A 20985-nucleotide genomic window follows, 5' to 3' on the forward strand; every position below is an offset into this window, starting at 1 on the left:
CAAACTGTATTACTTCTATTATGTACTTAGGTGATCCCTCATTGTCCGAGTAGGATTGTCTTCCAAGATCAGTGTACTGGCGGTGGGTCGGTTGGTGACTGTGGAGCCCTATTCTTGACCTGCATGATCTCCTGCAGTGAGGGCATCGGTTTCCAGGTGGAAGGCGGTCCCGGTTGGGGTTGGCTTGATGCGCCTTCTTCTTGGCATGATTCTCTCTTTCGCCCTCCATTTGTGCCTCTTCAAATTATACAGCACTGCTGGTCACAGCTGACCTCCAGCTGGAGTGCTCAAGGGCCAGGGCTTCCCAGTTCTCAGTGTCTATGCCAGAGTTTTTTAAGGTTGGCTTTGAGCCCATCTTTAAATTTCTTTTCCTGTCCTCCAACATTTCGTTTTCCGCTCTTGAGTTCGGAATAGAGCAACTGCTTTGAGAGACAGGGGTCGGGCATCTGGACAACGTGGGCAGTCCAGCAGAGTTGATGGTGGAGGACCATCACTTCAATGCTGGTGGTCTTTGCTTCTTCCAACACGCTGACATTTGTCCCCTTGTCTTCCCATATATAGTTTCTATACACTTTCTATAGTGTAGATGCACCCTAGGGGGCCAGAAGACAGTTCCACCTTGTCTCCTGTGCTATGCTAATAATATAGTATAGTATAGTATAATATAATATAATATAATATAATATAATATAATATAATATAAATACATATAATATTTATAATATTATAATGTAATACAATATACTAATACTAATACTAATAATATGATATTATAACTATGTATTTTATATTACATGTAATATTACTAACAATATTACAATATAATGGTATAGTACAAAATAGTAATATATAATACTGATATTGTACTATGCTAATAATATAAAATATTGTATGTCTATATATCTTGTAAGTCCCTTTCGGGGTGAAAAGGGTGGTATATAAATGTTGTAAATAAATAAACGGCATTTTCTAGGCCCTCCAGTGTGTTGTATGATATTCTTGGTCCTGAATAGAGTTCACTGTTATCTGTGGTTTTGTGAATACACACGAAATCCACAAACATATTGCTAATGGATATAAGAGTCATACTGTAGTGTGTGAAGCATTAAGCATATTGAGGACAAGGTCACATGTTAGAAGAACTTGAAAAGTGGCTTTTCTGGGTGACAACTTCTATGCTCCCCCAGCCAGTCTGGGAGTTGTAATCCAAAAAATAATTTTCCGCAGCCTTTGGATGACTGAAAATGTACTTAGCTTCTAGTTCTAGCTATGACTTACAGTCAAGACCTTTCCTCAGTCTGGTATAAACTGCACTGTGCTTTAGTGTGAACTTTAAGACCTGCCCAGCATATCAATTCTGAGAAGTGCTCCTGAAAGATGTCTATCCAATCTTCCTGCGAGGTTTTTTTTTTTCCTGCAGACGATTGTTTTGTGTCTCAGGAATTGCGTATTTTACAGTGTAAAAGAAATCTCCATAAACATTCTACTTTGTGCTAATGTGTATCTTTCTCTATGACAGGGTGCAATAGGGCCTGCGGGGCCATCTGGACCAGCGGTAAGTTAACCTATAATTGTACTTTTCTTGCAAATAATGGAGGAGTTGGTGATACAGGTCTAGGACTTTGCACCATATTGTCATTCCATCCAGACCTCACAAAAAATTCTTATCTAGATATTAGGCTTGGTTGCTCAAAAAAAAAGGGGGGGGGGGTTCAAAACTCATTTTGGATGTAGGGGACGCTGGTGGTTTGATTCTAAAGTCAATTCTGATTTTCACAGAAAAAAATGTTCAAAACTTTTTGAAACTTCCGAAACTTCTGAATCCTTTTCTTAATGGTTTGAAAGTGTTATTTCCTGTTTCATTGGGTGCTTTTTACTTTGAAAGTAGTTGTTTTACTCCAGAAGTGGGGGGAAAGAAAGCAGAGGAAATTCCTTCCTTCTCTGGTTTAAAACTGTCTTCTCTGGGTTTAGCCGAGGCCAGGAAATTCCTTTTCTGGTTTAAAACTGGCTTCTCTGGCTTGAGCAGAGGCCAGGGACCAGAAGCGGGGGAAAGCAAGCGGAGGAAATTCCTTCCTTCTCTGGTTTAAAATTGGTTTCTCTGTCTTGAGCCGAGGCCGGGGACCAGAAGCGGGGGGGGGGGGGGGGGGATTGAATCATTTCCGACTCATTTCATGAGTCATAACAAGAATGGCAGAAAAAGCTTTGGAAGGGCAAAGGGACTTGTGGCTTTCTTAAAAACTTTGAAATCATTTCAAATAGGTAATTTTTCCTACTTTATTCCGAATTACAAAGATTCCGACGGTACCTAACCATGCCTACTAGATATCATTTGAAACAGACTCAACTTTAAACTAAGAGCAATAAAGCAGACTTCTTCTAAGAAACTACAGCTAAACTTGAACATAGTTTTGAGTTCAGATGAAGCTCTTGGTCTCCTTTTTTGCCTTATCAGAGGAGCAGTGGAAGAAGAATTTCCAGGTGTTAGCTAGTGGCTCTAGTATCACTGAGAGAGTGAATCCATACTGGGTTTTAGCCTGAATGTAAAATGTGCTATCCACATTGTTTTACCATCTTCCCAGAATAAGCCCCTTATCTTCAGTAGCTGCTTTAAAGCTCTAGAATTGATGCACTATCCCAATGAGGTTGTCTATTCTGATACTTGTGAAAGTTCATTTCCACCTTGGGAAACCACAGGGTATTGAATACATTAGAACATTCTTATATTGTTGAATGCACAATATCTTCCCAGTTAAATAGATATGTTCATTCACATAGTGTCATCAGTATGCAATTGCATGTATCAGTTCTTCTGAATGCAATTGCGGTTCATAAGATTTTGTCTTCTCCTTTAATCATTTGAACTGTGTGTTTCCATTAATTCCTGACCTTTTTGACAAGTCTCCAATCAGCCAAAATAGATGTTCCATCAGATGGGCCTATGATGTATTGCAACCAGAACTTGGGAAAATTCCTTGTTTTGTTTTTTATGACAACTCCAAGGATCTCTAGCTATTGGCTGGGATTCTAGGCATTGCAATCCAAAAAGTAACTTTCCCACATTTGATCTGTGGTCTAGAATTGATCTAATTTGATACCACTGTCATGGCTTAATGCTATGGAATCAAGGGAGCTGTACTTTTACAAGTTCTTTAGCCTTCTCTGCCAAAAAGTGCTGGTATCTCATCAAATACAATTTCCATGATTCCCATAGCATTGAGACACAAGTTAAAGTAGTGTCAAACTGCACTAATTCTACAGTACAGATATACCCAACTCTAAATCTGTTCTTTTCTGTACACGTGTATATTTCTATCTTTAAAAAAATCCCAATTGTATGGCAAATTGTTTAACGTGGAAGAGGATAGTTGCTGAAGGAGACTGTATAACGTTTTTAGCATTTGTCTACTATCTCTGTCTTTGAATAAAATAAAGAGAAAGTGTGAGTAAAACAGAAAGATTTTTCTTCTTATGAACTATCATTTCCTTATAATGTAATGTCTATCTAATTTTCAGGGCAAAGGCCTTCCAGGACCTCCGGTAAGTAAGCTTATCTTCTTGAAAAGGAGAAAAAATAGTGATAACATCTGTACTTCTTTCAGAGAGTATTGTTTAAGAGGGACCTTTCCACCCAAAACCAAAGTATTCTGCCCTTATTGTAAGTTCAGATGGTATCCTGGCCCTATTAGAGGAAAGGATTGGCAAAATCTGTTGGAAATAGTAACCTTCTCAAGCCTCCACTAGTTATTTGTTATGTATATAATGCTTATTGTATTTTATATGTGTGTATTGGTATACAATTTTACCTTAACTCTTTGTTATGGGAGGGGCTGCAGACCATGTGATAAGAACTGGGCTTGTTCAGGACTCAGACTCCATTTTAGAACAGTTGTCTTTCAGTAGAAACAGATGTATGCTTTTAGAAGTCAGTAGGAACAGAATGCTGTAGAGAAGCCATTAGACCTTCTAAGAAAGATGCCCTGTGTTACCTACACAAACTACTTCAAATCTATTTGTAACTGGGTTGATAAGCAAAATACTGTATGCTAAATACATGAAGTTTGTGAGTAAACCAACTATGTTACTTTTAAAGAAGTCTACTTATTTTTTTGTCTCTTGGGAGCATGATTTAAAGGCAAATATATGTTAAGGGAGAGTAGCTGTTTTTGGGCAACTAAAAAGAAGACTTCTGAAACTCTGCTGAATATATGTATTTGTTTGTGCATTGTCATATCTTTGTCCCTAACAGTTCAAAGACATACCTAGGTACATCAGTTTAACAACTGAAAATCCTAATTGCCTTGCAAGAATGCAATTTTCCCAAAGGTTATGATGCTAACTTCTCATGCTTTTTACCAAGAGGTTATGGCATCATTTTTCATAAGGTTATGACTTCTGACAAGGTCATGCCTTTCCAAAGATCATAAAATCTCCAAAAGGTTATGGAGATTTCCATTTTCCACCCCCCCCCCCCAAAAAAAAAACAACAACAACCCATCTCTAAGTGTTCCTTGCTATTAAATCCATGGGATTGCCATAAGTCGTTATATGATTTAAATATATATAAATACATGGATGAGAGACTTCCAAATAACCCTGTCACCAGCAGCCATACTCTGGTCTTGCAAACTCAAGGCAGTGGCTCCCTTGAATGAATCTGTAATGGGGTCTTCCTCTTTTCCTGTTTGTAAACTTTGGGGAGGAGGGCAGGGAGGGTTATTTAGAAATATATTTGTAAACAACAGTTAATGTGTTGTGTTCTCTCTTTCACAGGGACCTCCTGGCCCCAGCGGTCTCCCAGGTGGAAACGGGCTGCAAGGGCCACCTGTGAGTTTGCCATTCTTCCCTTCCTTCCCACCTCATTTATCGAAAAAAGACCCACAAATGTATCTCTGAAACACATATCTGTGCACAAGGGAAAATGGTCTCTCTGTGCTAGATTTTCCAGGCAATCTCTAGTAATCCTTAGATCCCCCATTTCAACTCAATGGTATGTTGGGACTGGAAGCCAGGTAACTTAAGTGTGTTTGCATGTGTCCATAATTTCAGGTAACTGAGGTGTGGCTGGGAATGCACTCTTCCAGCTTCTTTAGCAAAGAGGTGGTAGGACTAACACTTCTTACCATATTTCTCACCAGCAGCGGGTGCTGTTTGGGTGCAATGCAAACTATATCTTAGCCAGTTGCTGGAAGTGTTCAAAACTAAGCTTATTTTCTGGAGCAGCTGAAGAGCGAATAAGGAACAAGGTCAGGGGCAGCGAGAGTCCGGCACATAGATTGTATGCCCCCTTATCTCTGCTTTTTAAAATGTAGTAAGCTTAAGTGGTGTAAATATCTTGAAATCATCAACCACAGCTTTCTTTCCACATGTATGCAAACATAACAGATCTAACCCCAACTGCTTTACTCAACCCCTCAAATACCTCCTCTTCCTCCTACATCTACTCCTAAATGGCAGCAACAAAGGATGCAACACTTTTGTTACTATTCAGAATAGTTATAGTGCATGTGTATGGTGCTGTGGATTGTGTACAGATTGCTTTCAATTCTGCAAAGTGTAACTGGAGCACATGCAGTACTTTGCATACAGAAGATCCTGGGCCCAACCAAAGCAGAGCTGGGAAAGACTCCTTTCAGATATGCTTGAGTGAATCCACACTGCATAATCATAGCACATAGATACTCCTTTAACTGCTGTGGATGCCTCCTGGGGAATTGTGTGATTTATAATCTAAGGAGATCCTTTCGAATTGTCCTCTGGAAAGCTCTAGTTCAGCGGTACTCAAATGGTTGTCCCTAGCCTCGTACCATTGTCTATCAATCCTAAGTGACTTTCCAGGAAAGAAGAAAGCAAAAATTGTATCAGTGGGCACAAGTATGGCACTGGTTCCTATTACATTGGGGGGCAGAAAGTGCCAGTCCTCGCACTGGGTAGTCTGAAAGGCAGTGCTCTGTTCGCACCTCTGAACTATAGTTCCCAAGGTATCCTGAGATAGACCAGAGGTTTAAATATGGGTATTTGGAAAGTATGGTTCAGAAGACAACCATGGAGCAATCTAATGGAAAATTCCACAAATGATTAATAGCATATGAAGAAACCAGGTTCCTGATTGTGCCGTTGCAGTGGTTTCCATGCCCATGGATGATGAATCCATATTTTTAGGCTGAACCTTAAAGTTACTATTGAAGAAGCTGAATCCTATCAGTCAAATGGATTCATCAACTTTAAAGTTCAGCCTAAAACCTGGTGCACTTACAGCAGTCCACTAATGTCAGCTGCCACTGTTTTGACTGGTTATTAAGAACGCTACAATGGGGCAGCCATGCTCTGGTCATGCTCTGGTCATGCTCTGGTCTTGCAAACTTGATGCTGTGGCTCCCTTGTGACTTCTTGTTCTATTCTCTACTTTTCCCCAAGATTTCCATTATTTAAATTTAGGAAATTACAACATTCATCTTACTGATGGTGTGGGGATTATTGCTTTACCTGAAATGTCGTATGCGAGGAGGTAATGTCAGTGCTGGAAATTGTGTTTCATCTTGCTTAGGGACCATCTGGACTTCCGGGCTTTACTGGACCACCAGGCCCCCCAGGACCACCAGTAAGTTGAGATTTTTTCAAACCAGATGATTGTTCTCCAGTTAAAATGATTGTTTTTTAGTTTTGCAACCACTAGCTTGATTGTCCCAGACTCATTTCCTCTTCTTTCTACTGGATTCCCCACTGAACATATTGTTTCTCTTGCAAAAATAATATTTTCAAGACAGCAATAGCTTTTCCTTTTCTCAGCTGATGAAAAACTGTAATGTACTTCAGTGCATATCAGTGCAATCCCACAAACACTAATATATTTTGAATGAAAACATTGCTTCCTGTGCTCCAAGAGAGGCAAAAATATTGCCTTTGGAAATATATTTTTATTTATCTATTTACAGTATTTATATTCCACCCTTCTCACCCCAACTCAGGATGGATCACAATGCACATATTCATGGCAAACATTCAATGCCAAAGACATACAACATATATAGACAGACACAGAGGCAATTTAACATTCTAGCTTTCCGGCTTCATTAGGGTATGCTTAATTCCGGCCACAGGGGGAGCTGTTGCTTCACCATCCACTTGTGACACTGAGTCCTTGATGGAGTACTTCCTCATTCTTACGCACACTGCTGGAAGGTTTTATAGTGTTGTAAATTAGTTAAATTAGCCTCTCTGCATAAAGCGGTACCTACATTTCCTACTTGACAGATGCAACTATTTTTCAGGCTGCATAGGTCAACAGCAAGCTAGACTATTAATGGTCGGGTGCTTACTCTAACCCGGGCTGACTTTAAACTCATGACCTCTCGGTCAGTAGTGATTTAATGCAGCTGGCTACTAACTAGCTGTGCCAAATATAATTTTCCTAGATGTATTCTGCTGTCTTTATATAATACTGATCTGGATAGCACAGAACTGGGAAGGCACTGAATATTCCATAATAGTCAGTAATGACATGCAATGGTTTTCATTTTTTTCCAACCCTAGAATATTCAAAATTAAAAATCTTGAATGCACAAACAGAAAAGATGATTTATTTTCTTATGCAGGATCAAGTAAAATGGCTTGCTGGCATTGAATATACAGTAGAGTCTCGTTTAACCGACCTTCATTTATCCGACATTCCACCTTATCCGACACCCCTAAGCAACAAATATATATGCATAAATCCATGACTGAAAAGTTTGCTGCTTGTTTGGGAGCGTGACTTTACTTGTTATTGTTGCTCCTATTGGTGAGGCACCGCAACACAAAATCGATTACAACAGGTCCACCAGGTGCACGCATCTAGTCTATGACTCATGTATCGGACATGTCTCGCCTTTCCTAACTCTCACTTAGTGCAGTTTGTTATAGTACACCACAGAACAGTTTGCTTCAGTGTTTATGCACTGAACTTTGCGTAAGTATGGCGATGAAAACAAGGAAGATGTATTGAACTGTTTTTTCTGTTGATTTGTTGTAAAACATAACGTTTAGTTGCTTGATTTGTAAAATCATAACATAATTTGAAGTTTAATAGGCTTTTCTTAATCCCTCCGTATTATCCAACATTTTGTTTATCCGATATTCTGCTGGCCTGTTTATGTCGGATAAGGAAGACTCTACTGTAAATATAATCCTTCGTGTATTTAAACTACTCAGGTGACCCTTGGGCAATATGCTTGTAGCATGCCTAGTGAAAACCTAATTTTTCCTGTTTTCAGGGTGTTCCTGGAGTCCTTCCTGATGGAAATGGTGACATTCAGGTAAAATCTCATTCTGCTTCTTTCTACCTATTTTTACCTTTGTTTCTCAAGAGTCAGCAATTTCCAGTGACCCACGGCAAGTTTCACCAGATTTTGAAATGTTTCAGAAGTTGTAAAGTAATATCCAGACACGTCAAGAAGTCTACATTTAGTCTACTCCCTATTTTCAAATTTGAATTTCACCCCATTTTTGCAGGAAACCATTGTTCTAGGACAGTGGTGATGAACCTATGTCATCAACCGTAAAATCAGCCTTGCAAGTCACATTTTGTTCCTCCCACTTCATGCTATTCCAAGTTACACAAATGTTTAATATCTGTAGAATGGGATCAATGAATAACTCAAGTAAATGAAATTAGATGTGTATATTTATTTATTTATTTACCATATTTATATACTGCCTCTCTCAACCTGAAGGCGACTCGAGGTGGTTTTCAGGCTATTTTGCTCTTCTTTGTCAGCCCAAGATTTTTTTAAAAAAAATGTTGTATTTTTTAAGTAATTTCTGAATTATGGCAACCCTAATGCCAATTTTCTCATGGAGTTTTCTTGGCAGAAATTGTTCAGAAGCAATTTGCCTTTGCCTTCTACTGAGGCTGAGAGAGAGTGAGTTGCCCAGGCTTTCCCAGTGAGTTGATGTGGCAAAGCAGAGATTCAAACTCTGATCTCCCAGTGTCTTAGCCCAACTCTCAGGGCTCTTCCACACAGCCCTGTATTCCAGGATATCAAGACAGAAAATCCCACATTATCTGCTTTGAGCTGGGTTATCTGAGTCCACATTGAGGATTTTCAGCCTTGATATTCTGGGGTATAGGGCTGTGTGGAAGGGCCCTCAGACTCCAACACTCAAAGGATTCATTTGACAACCAATACAAGTGTGTTGTGGCCTTGCTTCCCATTCACACCCTCTGCTTGAGACTTCTAATTGTGCCCTTCACTATTATTCCCATTTGTCAATCTGAGTCAAGGCCATTTCCTTACCCAGTTTAGCATGGTAGAACTCTGTCTCTCCAGCAATTTTACATCCATTGCAGGCAGCTTCAGATTTCAATCCAAATGTTAAATGTTTTGAGCCTCCATGGATTCAGCACCTTGGATAGCTCCTTTAAGCTCCCGATGAACACATGGGGTGGATTTAGCAACCCAATGACATGAGAAGTCACCAACTGTGGATGTTTACCTTTTTAATTGGTGGGGCATGGCTAGGTCACAGATTGCATGGCTGGATACAAATAAGTTGGGTGTGGTTAGAGCAGTGATTCTTAACCATTGTCTGTTCAAGTGTTTAGGACTTCAATTCCCAGGAGCCCCACCCAACTTGGCCAACTGTCAGGAATTCTGGGAGATGAAGTTCAAAACACCTGGAGGACCAAAGGTTGGGAACTACTGGTTTAAAGGATGGCCTCAAACTAGTCCCAGGATCCACAGTATCTGTGGAACCCATTCCTTAATTGCCTTTCGCAGTGATGTGCCTTAATGCACATTATTTCAGAGCATCCTCTGACTTTGCTTATCCCGATTTAAACCATGTATGATGTAAACACCACACTATCAAGAGTATAACTTGCCCAAGGTCACCCAATGGGTTTCCATGATTGTGTACAGGGATTTGAATCCTGATCTCCAAGGGGTTGTCATACTTTGTTTCATGAGATGACATGATTCATTTGCAAAGTCAGCAAAGCTGACAAAGACATTAGAGAAAGAACAAGCCCATGTGGCAAAGTGGCTGATTCAATCAAGGAAGTGGCAACCTCCAGCCATGGAAACCCACTAGACCAGGAGTCCTCAAACTTTTTAAACAGAGGGCCAGGTCACAGTCCCTCAAAGTGTTGGAGGGCCGGATTATAATTTGAAAAAAGCATGAATGAATCCCTATGCACACTGCTCATATCTTATTTGTAGTGCTAATCACACTTCAAAACAATACAATAATTAAAATGAAGAACAATTTTAACAAATATAAACTTATTAGTATTTCATTGGGAAGTGTGGGTCTGCTTTTGGCTGATGAGATAGGATTGTTGTTGGTGTTGTTGTTGTGTGCTTTAAAGTCATTTCAGACCTAGGTTGACCCTGAGCGAGGGCCGGGTAAATGACCTTGGAAGGCCGTATTTGGCCCCTGGGCCGTAGTTTGAGGACCCCTGCACTAGACTTTGGTTGATTCACACATTTACCACCCCACAAATGACCCACTATAGGTCTGCCTTAGAGCCACTATAAGTCAGAAGTGACTTGAAGTGGCATAAATACTAACAGAAACAACAAAATAAAAGGCAGAACGGAAAGAGGAAGACCCCCATTCCAGATGGTTAGACTCAACAAAAGAAACCACATCTGCCTTAAGATTGCAAGACCTGAACAAGACAGTTGATGTATGAATATCCATGTATTTTCTTGAATAGGGTCACCATAAATCCAAATCACGACAACAGATATCAATACGAGTATTTCAGTTCACATCTCTGTGTGTGTTTTTGATGCCAGCATCGTTATAAAGACAGGTGCTTCCATTGGCAATGTTATTCTATTTTCTTCTCTGTCTTTTTTTACAAAAACATCAGGTTCACCTTTGCAAGAGGAAAGGACACATTATCATTGCTGTTTATTTCTGCGGGTGACAAACACCTTGTTCCCATGGGCAAGGGGCAGTTCGTTCTTTGTGTTTGAAACAGAAATGTCTTGATCTTTAGGAATGACATAAACACGACATTAATGAGAGCCGGCGAGTAACATTTCAAGATGCCACATCTGTTGTTGTGACATCTTTCTTAGTCTCCTAATTGGGGTGCTCCAGGCGAAGCCGATAATTTCCTCCTTGTATAACGGCCTCCTGAAAAAGCTTGTAGCAGTTGGACAGAAAATGACTGCACAATTTATGTTGTGTTCTTTTTCTTTTAAAAAACGTATGCCCTATAAACGTTAATAGGAAATTATACCCTAGGCATTAAATTATGGATTTTGGAGAGGAAAACACTGTGGAAAATAACTTGAATTGAGGCGTAATTATTGGAGAAATCTCTCCCCCCCCCCCCCCCCAACACCACCTAATAGTACCTGAACAAAAACAGTCTTTTAATTGTAGACTGGTGATGAAATTACTGGGAGAACTTTTTAATTATTATTATTGAGAGACTCTTTCCCCAGTTTTGCAATGGTTCTCTTAGGTCTGGTCTTCAGGTATTCCAAATCCCAATATGTCATTCATATTTCCTTGTCGTTAAGTATATAGTGTCTAGATTGAGGGAAGTCATGGTGCCTTTGTATTCTGCTGTGGTTACATCTCTTTACCTGGAATACTGTGTCCAGTTCTGGGCACTACAGCTCAAAAGAGATGTTGACAAGCTGAAAGGTGTCCAGAGAAGGGTGACTAAAACCATCAAAGATCTGGAGACCATGAATCCCTATGAGGAGTGTCTTAAAGAACTGAGTATGTTTAGCCTGCAGAAGAGAAGGTTGAGAGGAGACATGATAGCCATGTATAAATATGTGAAAGGGTGTCATAAGGAAGAGGGAGTAGACTTGTTTACTGCTGCCCTTGAAACTAGGACTAGGAGCAATGGGTTCAAATTACAAGAAAGGAGATTCCACCTTAACATCAGGAGGAACTTCCTGACCATACAAGCTGTTTAACAGTGGAACTCTCTGCCTCCGAGTGTGGTGGAGGCTCCTTCCTTGGAAACTTTTAAACAGGGACTGGGTGGCAATCTCTCAGGAGTAATTTGTGCTTTTCCTGCATGGCAGGGGGTTGGACTAGATGGCCCATGTGGTCATCCCAAATCTATTATTCTATGACTGGTTTGAACAACAATGACAAACTATGAACCTAAAGATCAGGGTTCGATTTTCTCAGCCGTGGAAACCTACAGGGTGACCTTGAGCAAGTCACACTCTCTCAGCTTCAGAAAACTCAGTGATAGGTTTTGCCTTAGAGTTTCCATAAGTATGAAACAAACTGAATCCAAACAACAACAACAACTCTTTCTGCCTTCTTCCTTCCCATTAGTGACTTTCAGTCTCAGGAACTGTTGTATAGAGATTATACTTGATTATATACATTTGTATATAATGTGTTTATTTATTCTGCCTTTCTTTGGTACAGTGCCCAGCGCTCTGTCCGCCTGGACCTCCAGGCCCACCAGGAATACCGGGATTCAAGGTACAAAATGGTGATTTAGAATGGGTGAAGCATAATAAAGTTTTTTCTGTGAGTGGATCTGCTTTTAGGTTTGTTCTTAAGCTGAATTTCTATGTAAGTCAGAACAGGTACATTTTTAATGTGTAACTCCATTTTTTTAAAGCTTTGGGTAGCTTAGGAAAGGATTAACACCCCTGCACCCCTGTCTATGTACCTGTTAAGAAGATTTCACCTCACTTTCCGTCCCTGTAACAGTTGGATTTTGAAAAATTTGGGTTGTCGTAGAAACAAGGATTAGTGAGAAAGCCTAATTGCAGATTTGTTCTTCCAATGACAACTCTTTCAGAAGTGAATTTTTTTTACTCCAACTTCCTGTTTTCCCACCCCTGTTTATAACTAGGAGTTAGATGTAAGTCGGACATTTGTAACTTGAGGACTGCCTGTAGTTTGCTCTGGAGCAAACTATTTTTGGCCTCTGCAGATGGCTGTTTTGGGGAAAGAAATATGAGTGGACTTCACTTATTCCATCCCATTCTCTCTGATTTTTGTACCAATGTGAGTTGTAGTCAAACAAAATAGTAGACAGAGCTAAAGCATAATATAGTTATTTTTACAACCTACATGCCTGCAGTGGGTTAAACCACTGAGCTGCTGAACTTGCTGACCAAAAGATTGGTGGTTCATATCTGGGGAGTGGGATGAGCTCCCACTGTTAGCCCCAGCTTCTGCCAACTTAGCAGTTCAGAAACATGCAAATGTGAGTAGATCAATATGTACCTCCTTGGCGGGAAGGTAAAGATGCTCCATGCAGTTATGCCGGCCACATGACCTTGGAGGCGTCTATGGACAATGCCGGTTCTTCGGCTTAGAAATGGACTAGACTTAATGTCAAGGGGAAACCCTTTACCTATACATGCCTGCATGCAACATGGCATTGGAGAAGGTCAGTTGGATGGTGTTGAATCTGCTAGTTCTGGACAAAAAGCCACCTATTTGCAAGATACGTTGAATTCAGTTTGCCTTCTAAAAACTGTTGCATCTTTTTGTTAAAAAGAGCTGTTAGACCGGCAGTAAATGACATTGTGATTATCTCCCCTCCCCCACCCTCTTTGACTTTATTTTTAGGGGCACACTGGTCATAAAGGGGATCCTGGTGAAGTAGGCAAAGATGGTGAGAAGGTAATATACCTTTTTTTGTTTCTGGGGAAAATGCAGTTTCTCCTAGTTTTCATGTTTCTCCGCATTAACGACTTTTGCTACCTTGACCAACTGCTGATGTTCCTTGGCCATTAATGTCCCAGTTTTTAGCTGTGAAATTATTGGAGGGTATGTGAACACTAATTGTATCTTTTATTTCCTCTGTCCCACAACCAGAGCTTCTAGATTGGGGTTAGTTCAGGTCGCAAACCTGGAACCAAAGGAATTAATTGTGATGTTAGAGGTGGTTGGCTCTCGATATGTCATTAAATGGGATCCTTGATCCTCAACTACAGTTGTAGGGAGTAAATCATTCAAATAAGAATTGGCAAGTCTATATTATGGTGCTTGATGCAGTCATGCTGGCCACATGACCTAAGAGGTGTCTATGGACAACGCCGGCTCTTCGGCTTAGAAATGGAGATGAGCTCCACCCACCAGTCGAACACGACTAGACTTACTGTCAAGGGGAAACCTTTATCCTTACTTTTTATGTAATGAGAAAATATAAATACACATATTTTCTAATGCAGTGCTCTTCCCCACATCTTAAGAACTGGAGGTGAGGGCCCAGGTCCAGAGATCTGGGAACCTTCGCACATACACACATGCAGACTCAAACTGCAAAAGAGAGATTTCACCTTAACATCGAGAAGACCCTCTTGATGGTAAAACCTGTTCAGCAGTGGAATATGCTACTACCTTGGAGTCTGTTGTAGTCTCCTTCTCTGATGGCTGGATGGACATCTGTCAAGAGTGTTTTGATTGTGTATTCCAGCCTGAGTCAATGGGATTGGACTAAAAAGTCACTTCCAGATCTATGATTCTGTAATTCTATAAGATGTTTTTAGATGCTGTCATTGACCCATTTGTTATTTTCTTTTTCCAGGGTCCACCTGGTCCTCCAGGTCCAGCAGGACCCCCAGGACCTGTTGGCTTGCAGGTAAAACAGAAAAATCATGCCATTTCCTGAGCTCCTACGATCAGGTTTACCATCTAGGCCTAGTTCAAATAACCTTTTCCAATTCAATGACGGTCTTTCTTTCCTCAGGGACCACGTGGGTTAAGAGGCCTCACTGGACCACTTGGACCTCCTGGAGAACGGGTACGTTTATCACCATTTCCCCATTATTTCTTCAGTGTTGGGCATAATAAAGGACCAAGGTAGACTGCCCAGTGCATCTAATAACACTTCCATATAACATTTGTCCTAATGGTGTAAGTATAGAAGATTCCTATGGTCAGGCATCACCTTGGACAAAAACTTACTAGATGGCCAAAAGTAAGTCAACACTTAAAATGAGGCACCAGCAATGAGGAGCAGCTTAGGGGAGACAGAGCTGGGTATGCTTAGCCTTGAGATGAGAAGGTTAAGAAGAGCTATGAGAGCAACCTTTTAATATTTGAAAGGATGACATATTGACAATGGAGCAGGGTTGTTTTCTCTGCTTCAGAGACTAAGACATGGATCAATGGCTTCAAACTACAAGAAAGGAGATTCCACTCAAACATTATGAAGAACTTCTTGGGGAGAAGATCTGTTTGACAATGAACTACATTGCCTTGGTATGCAGTGGAGTCTCCCCTGAAATTATTTATGTTGGGAGTTCTTAGATTGTGTATCTCTGCATGGCAGAATGGATTTGGATTCAATGGCCATTGTGATCTCTTTGAACTGTGTGATTCCATGATTCTCAAGGTCATTGAGTCTAACCCCTGCAAGGGAGGGATAATGTATTGTTGAAGGCTTTCATGGCCGGAATCACTGGGTTGTTGTAGGTTTTTTCGGGCTATATGGCCATGGTCTAGAAGCATTCTCTCCTGACGTTTCGCCTGCATCTATGGCAAGCATAGGGAGGGATACATAACTAAAGCACACTTAAAAGATGCCTGTCCAACTTCTGTTTAAAGATCTGCAAAGAAGGAGAGGCCACCACTCTCTGAGGTAGTCCATCCCACTGTTGAAAAGTCCTTATAGTTAAGATGTTCTTGCAGATGTTTAGATGGAATCTCATGGTTCATATTCTAGTCTCTGGTGCAGCAGAAAACAATCTGGTTCTATATTCTACCTAATAATAATAATAATAAACTTTATTTGTACCCCACCACCATCTCCCCAAAGGGGACTCGGGCGGCTCACATGCGGCGAAGCCCAAAAATACAATACAGCAAAATAAAATACAAAACAACAAAAAATTGCATACAATAAAATACATAATGAACAAGATAAAATAAACAATGCAAAATAACATAATAGAAAGTCAAACACAATGGGCCGGGTATAAAATGATATTTTGGAGATAGGACCAAAGTCTAAACATAGAATTCATTTATCTTTGGATATTTAAAGAGAGCTATGTCACTGTCAGCTTTCTCTTCTCCAAGAAAAAATATTCTTCTGTCAGTCTTATTTATTTATTTATTTTACCATATTTGTATGCCACCCTTCTCAGCCCGAAGGCGACTCAGGGCGGTTCACAGTTGGCAACATTTGATGCCTCAACAAATAAAACAATAATAAAATACTGTTAAAAACATTTGTATAAAATATAAAAATATAAAAACCGTACAAAGCCATAAAAACATTATTGTGAGCGTCTTCTTGTTAAAATCGTTATTCAATTGCATTGTCAGATCATTCAATGATTTCATATAATTATGCTAGATTAGCAAAAGCTTGCTCAAAAAGCCAGGTTTTAGTCTTTCTTCGAAAAGTCAGGAGGGAGGGGGCCGCTCTTATATCCCTGGGAAGGGCGTTCCACAGTTGAGGGGCCACCACTGAGAAGGCTCTGTCTCTCCTCCCTGCCAAATGCATCTGTGAGGAAGGCAGGGCTGAGAGCAGGGCCTCTCCAGAAGATCTTAGTGTCCTAGATAGTGCGTAAGGAGAGATATGTTTGGATAGGTAAGCTGGTCCAGAACCATCGTAGCACTCTCCTCTCTGCAACACTGGTGTCATAGTGATATAACATTTGTGATATGCTTTGTACAGTGGCTGTATTTATCTTTTAGCAATAGGTTGTTTACTATGAATTGTTACATCTTCCAGACAAAGAGTTTATACTGCTCTTTCCTTGTTTTCAGGGAGACATAGGTTTCCGAGGGGCAACAGGAATCCCGGGGCCTCCAGGAAAAGCGGTATGTCTTCTTCTGTATTACAGTAAGGCCCCTTCCAACTCTGTGATTCTATAAATGTCTTACAGTGTGATCTTCCTCTTTTCCTTCTTCCTTACCAAATATTGTCTTTGCCTGTGAGCCATCTCTTCTCATGATATGGCCCAAGTATGACAGTCTTCTAATGAAGGGTTGGTTCACACCAAGTGAACATTAGATTTACATCTTTGTTGTGAACTACTTTCATGCCAACATTGACGTATAGTGATCCTATGAATGAGAAACCTCCAAGTTGCCATATCCTCAGCAGACTAAGGCAGCGTTTCTCAACCTAGGGGTCATGAGGGGGTTTCAGAGGGGTCACCAAAAACCATCAGAAAACACATATTTCTGATGGTCTTTGACAGAGAAGGTTGAAGATCTCTCCGCCTGTCCTTCTCTTCCTTTTTGGAAACAGACGGCAAATCCTCCCACCAAAAGCCCTCCTCTGCTGAGATTGTCCAGCCTCTGAGCTGGCCTCTCAGTCGAGGGGAAGGCTGTTTCTGAGACTTCAAGTGGGGAGGGGAGAGCAGGCATGCTCGGCGCAAAGCAGCGTGGTGCGCATGTGTGAGTGAGAGAGAGTGCATGAGGTGGAAGGGAGGCTTGTGCCAGTGAGTCCTTTCAAAGCAGGGGGGATCCGTATGGGAAGTTTGGCCCAATTCTATCACTGGTGGGGTTCAGAATTCACTTTGATTGTAGGTGAACTATAAATCCCAGCAACTACAACTCTCAAATATCAAGGTCTGTTTCCCCCAAATCCCACCGGTGTTCACATTTGGGCATACTGAGTATTCATGCCAAGTTTGGTCCTGATCTATCATTGTTTGAGTCCACAGTGCTCTCTGGATGTAAGTGAACTACAACTCCCAAACTCAAGGTCAATACCCATCAAACCCTTTCAGTATTTTCTATTGGTCATGGGAGTTCTGTGTGCCAAGTTTGGTTCAATTCCATTGTTGGTGGAGTTCAGAATGCTCTTTGATTATAGGTGAACTATAAATCCCAACAACTACAACTCCCAAATGACAAAATCAGCCTCCCCCCCCCCCCCCAACCTCACCAGTATTCAAATTTGGGTGTATTGGGTATTTGTGCCATATTTGGTCCAGTGAATGAAAATGCATCCTGCATATCAGATATTTACATTATGATTCAGAACAGTAGCAAAATTACAATTATGAAGGAACAATGAAATAATTTTTTGGTTGGGGGTTACCACAACATGAGAAACTGTATTAAGAGGTCGGGGCATTAGGAAGGTTGAGAAACACTGGACTAAGGTTTGCACCTAAAGAAATGCAAAGTGGAAATCAAACCCTGGTACACACAAAAAGAGAAGTGGGAATGATGATGATGATGATGATGATGATGATGATGATGATGATGATAATGATGAATGCCTTCCTTATTATGATTTCAGGGACCTCGTGGTGATAGAGGGCCTCAGGGTTTCCGAGGGCCAAAAGGAGATGCTGTAAGTATAATTGGAGTATAAGTATCATTGAGTCCAACTCCCTGGAGCCCAAGCCAACATAGCACAAGGTGAAGAATGCTGGGAGTCACAGTGCAACAGCATTTAAAGGGTCACACATTCCCCACTGTGTGTAATTTGGAAAATTATTTTTTCCCCTCTTGCTCTGTAATATTTACTGTGAACAAGACCCTCTTTGTTTTCTCTCATGCTATGTCGCCGGCCATTAATACTGAAGAAAGTATACCTTTTTTGTTTCTAGGGTGGGTCTGGACCAAAAGGACCACCAGGGACAGCTGGACCCCTAGGAGAACCTGTAAGTCCTTTTTGAAGAGAGAATGTGAAGCAATATTTCAAAAAAAAAAGGGGGGGGGGTGAGCAGAATTGTTATTTTGCCCCCACCCCGGCTAGTAGCTCTTCACATCATGGGGCAAGAATGCATCTTTGTTCAATCCCTCCCCCCTGCAAAAGAGCTTGATAATCTAGACTTCTAGAAACAAAAGTTGAAAAATATAAGCATTTATCCTTTTATCCATCCATCTTTACCAGTTTACAGCCATGTCAGCTGAGAGATTTAGGGGATGGTTGTCCAAAACCAGAAGTTTTCCAGTCACTTGTTGGAGAAAGTATTTTCAGATAATATGGAGCAGACACATCTGTGTCGCTGAAGTCCTTCCTTCAGTGACACAGATGTGTCTGCTCAATATTATCTGAAAGTACTTTCTTCAACAATAACAATAAAACATTATTCAACAATAATACATTATTCTGTGTTGATTTCAGGGCATGCCTGGAAAAGATGGAAGAGATGGGACCCATGGACTCGATGGTGAGAAGGTTTGTACTCCTGTTTAAAACCCGAATTAGAGCAACAGTTGGTGCAATTCAACATTGTATTATCCGCCATGCTCTTGATGTCCCTGGTCTGCAGGCTGCAGTGGAGATGACCTATTTGTGTCCTCAAGGTGGATTTTGCTGCTTTGCCATCATATCCACCCAGGCAGGAAAAAAATACAATAAGAAGCAAGCCACCAATATTTGCTTTTTTATGGCGTGTTCAAGGGCACTAACAATTAAACACAAACAGTTGGAAAGGAGCAGACTGCAACTATTATTGGTTACAGCTGATGAGTTGACCTACATCTGTGAGTGCCGGATCCACGTATCAACCAAAGCAGTTGTTAACTGATGAGCCAAAATTGCCAGCTGAGGCCAGAACCCATAGGATGACAAGCAAAATCCATGAGCCCCTGACCCCCAACATGGTCCCCAAGGGATGCCAAAAAATCCACCCTGAGATAGGTAGGATCACACTCTGCCTACACACCCAAGTCTCCATTAGGGAATCTCCATCTATTACTAATGCCACCCAGACCCTGATCATCTCTATCCTGCATTCCAGACTCATGCCAACTGCCCACAGTTGTGGCAAAAATGACCCATAGAATTATAACAGCACAAGACAACTACAATATATGATGAGATTTCTCCAAAGAACAACTGCTGAGCTGGCTACCTACCTACTCATTGAATTGAAGTGAAGAGGTTTGAACCCATTGGCTGTGACTTCCTACCACTATCTTCAGTGTCAAAATGGGGGTGAACAAAGTCATGGTAAAGCACCAAGTGGATCTTCCTGCAGATGGATGCCCCACCCACTCTACTGTGTCTTGGACCACAAATCAGACACACATTGGGATGTCTGGCTCTATTTTGGGATGATAGATCTGTGTTCATAAAACTGGCAAGTCCATCTTGTAGCCCATGGGCCCAATGGGGTTACCCTACCTAGTCTACAAATGTCTATGAAGATATTCATGAACATCTCTCCTTAGGACCTTATCACACTAGAGAATGAATCCACTTTAAATCCGGTTTCTGCCTCCTGCAGAATTCTGGGGTTTGTAGTTTAGGGAGGAGCCTTTAACAGCCTCACTAAACTACAAACCTCAGAATTCTGCAGGAGGCAGAAACCGGATTTAAATTGGATTCATTCTCTAGTGTGATGAGGCCTTGGTCAACATCAGAGAGTTGCAAAACAGACCCATGGTTTGGGCATGATACTGGCACAGGGATAAGAACTTGAATCTCTTAGATCCAAAGCTCTCTCAACCACCAGTTATGCCAGTTTTTCTAACCACGAGTTAGAAAAATTACTTTTTTAACAAACTGCCAAAGGATTTCAGCCAAAAATGTCACATTTTCAAGTTCTCCCTAGAACGAGATTGGCAAACCCCTCCTTTGGCTGAAATAATTGCAGTTGTGCAAATGTGACGTACAAGTGCTTCTTCATATCAATGGATTCCGTATCCATGAATTCAACCATCAATGACTTGTAATTGTTTCTTAAAATCCAAACAGAAAACTTTGATCTGCCACTTTTATGTAAGGGACACCATTGTGCATTTATTGGTGGTCTCACTTGCATCATGTCTTCATAGAAACCCAAAGGCAAACAACAACAACAACAACAAACAAACAAACGAACACACAAACAAAACCCAGGAACAGTTGTTGAATGATCAGAAATGCAATATTTAAAAAATCTGAAAATACAGACTCTGGAGTACATTGTTTGGACATTTTCTGACTTGCGGATTTCAGTGATATTTTTGATCTCCCACTGTTAAGACTTGGTTGTCTCCAATTTGTTTTAGCAAATACGTTGTGCATGACGTCCTTATATGGTGCTTTGCAACATACATTGTACCATACTAGGAACCCCCAGTGGCGCAGTG

The 20985-nt window shown here is 40.8% G+C and overlaps 1 protein-coding gene across 2 annotated transcripts in view; it reads left to right on the forward strand.

Moving 5' to 3' along the window:
- The window catches only part of COL9A3 (collagen type IX alpha 3 chain), a 102877-nt gene that overhangs the window by 51833 nt on the left and 30059 nt on the right, over nucleotides 1-20985 (forward strand). For both annotated transcript variants that reach the window (XM_060771973.2, XM_067468226.1), the window contains exons 6-18: nucleotides 1520-1555; nucleotides 3514-3537; nucleotides 4771-4824; nucleotides 6545-6598; nucleotides 8250-8291; nucleotides 12394-12450; nucleotides 13555-13608; nucleotides 14516-14569; nucleotides 14678-14731; nucleotides 16708-16761; nucleotides 18197-18250; nucleotides 18510-18563; nucleotides 19031-19084. In XM_060771973.2, coding sequence (XP_060627956.2) covers nucleotides 1520-1555; nucleotides 3514-3537; nucleotides 4771-4824; nucleotides 6545-6598; nucleotides 8250-8291; nucleotides 12394-12450; nucleotides 13555-13608; nucleotides 14516-14569; nucleotides 14678-14731; nucleotides 16708-16761; nucleotides 18197-18250; nucleotides 18510-18563; nucleotides 19031-19084 — 645 coding nt within the window. The remainder of the gene's footprint in view (nucleotides 1-1519; nucleotides 1556-3513; nucleotides 3538-4770; nucleotides 4825-6544; nucleotides 6599-8249; nucleotides 8292-12393; nucleotides 12451-13554; nucleotides 13609-14515; nucleotides 14570-14677; nucleotides 14732-16707; nucleotides 16762-18196; nucleotides 18251-18509; nucleotides 18564-19030; nucleotides 19085-20985) is intronic.

The sequence above is a fragment of the Anolis sagrei genome, chromosome 4 (genome assembly GCF_037176765.1).
Source record: "Anolis sagrei isolate rAnoSag1 chromosome 4, rAnoSag1.mat, whole genome shotgun sequence".
NCBI lineage: Eukaryota > Metazoa > Chordata > Lepidosauria > Squamata > Dactyloidae > Anolis > Anolis sagrei.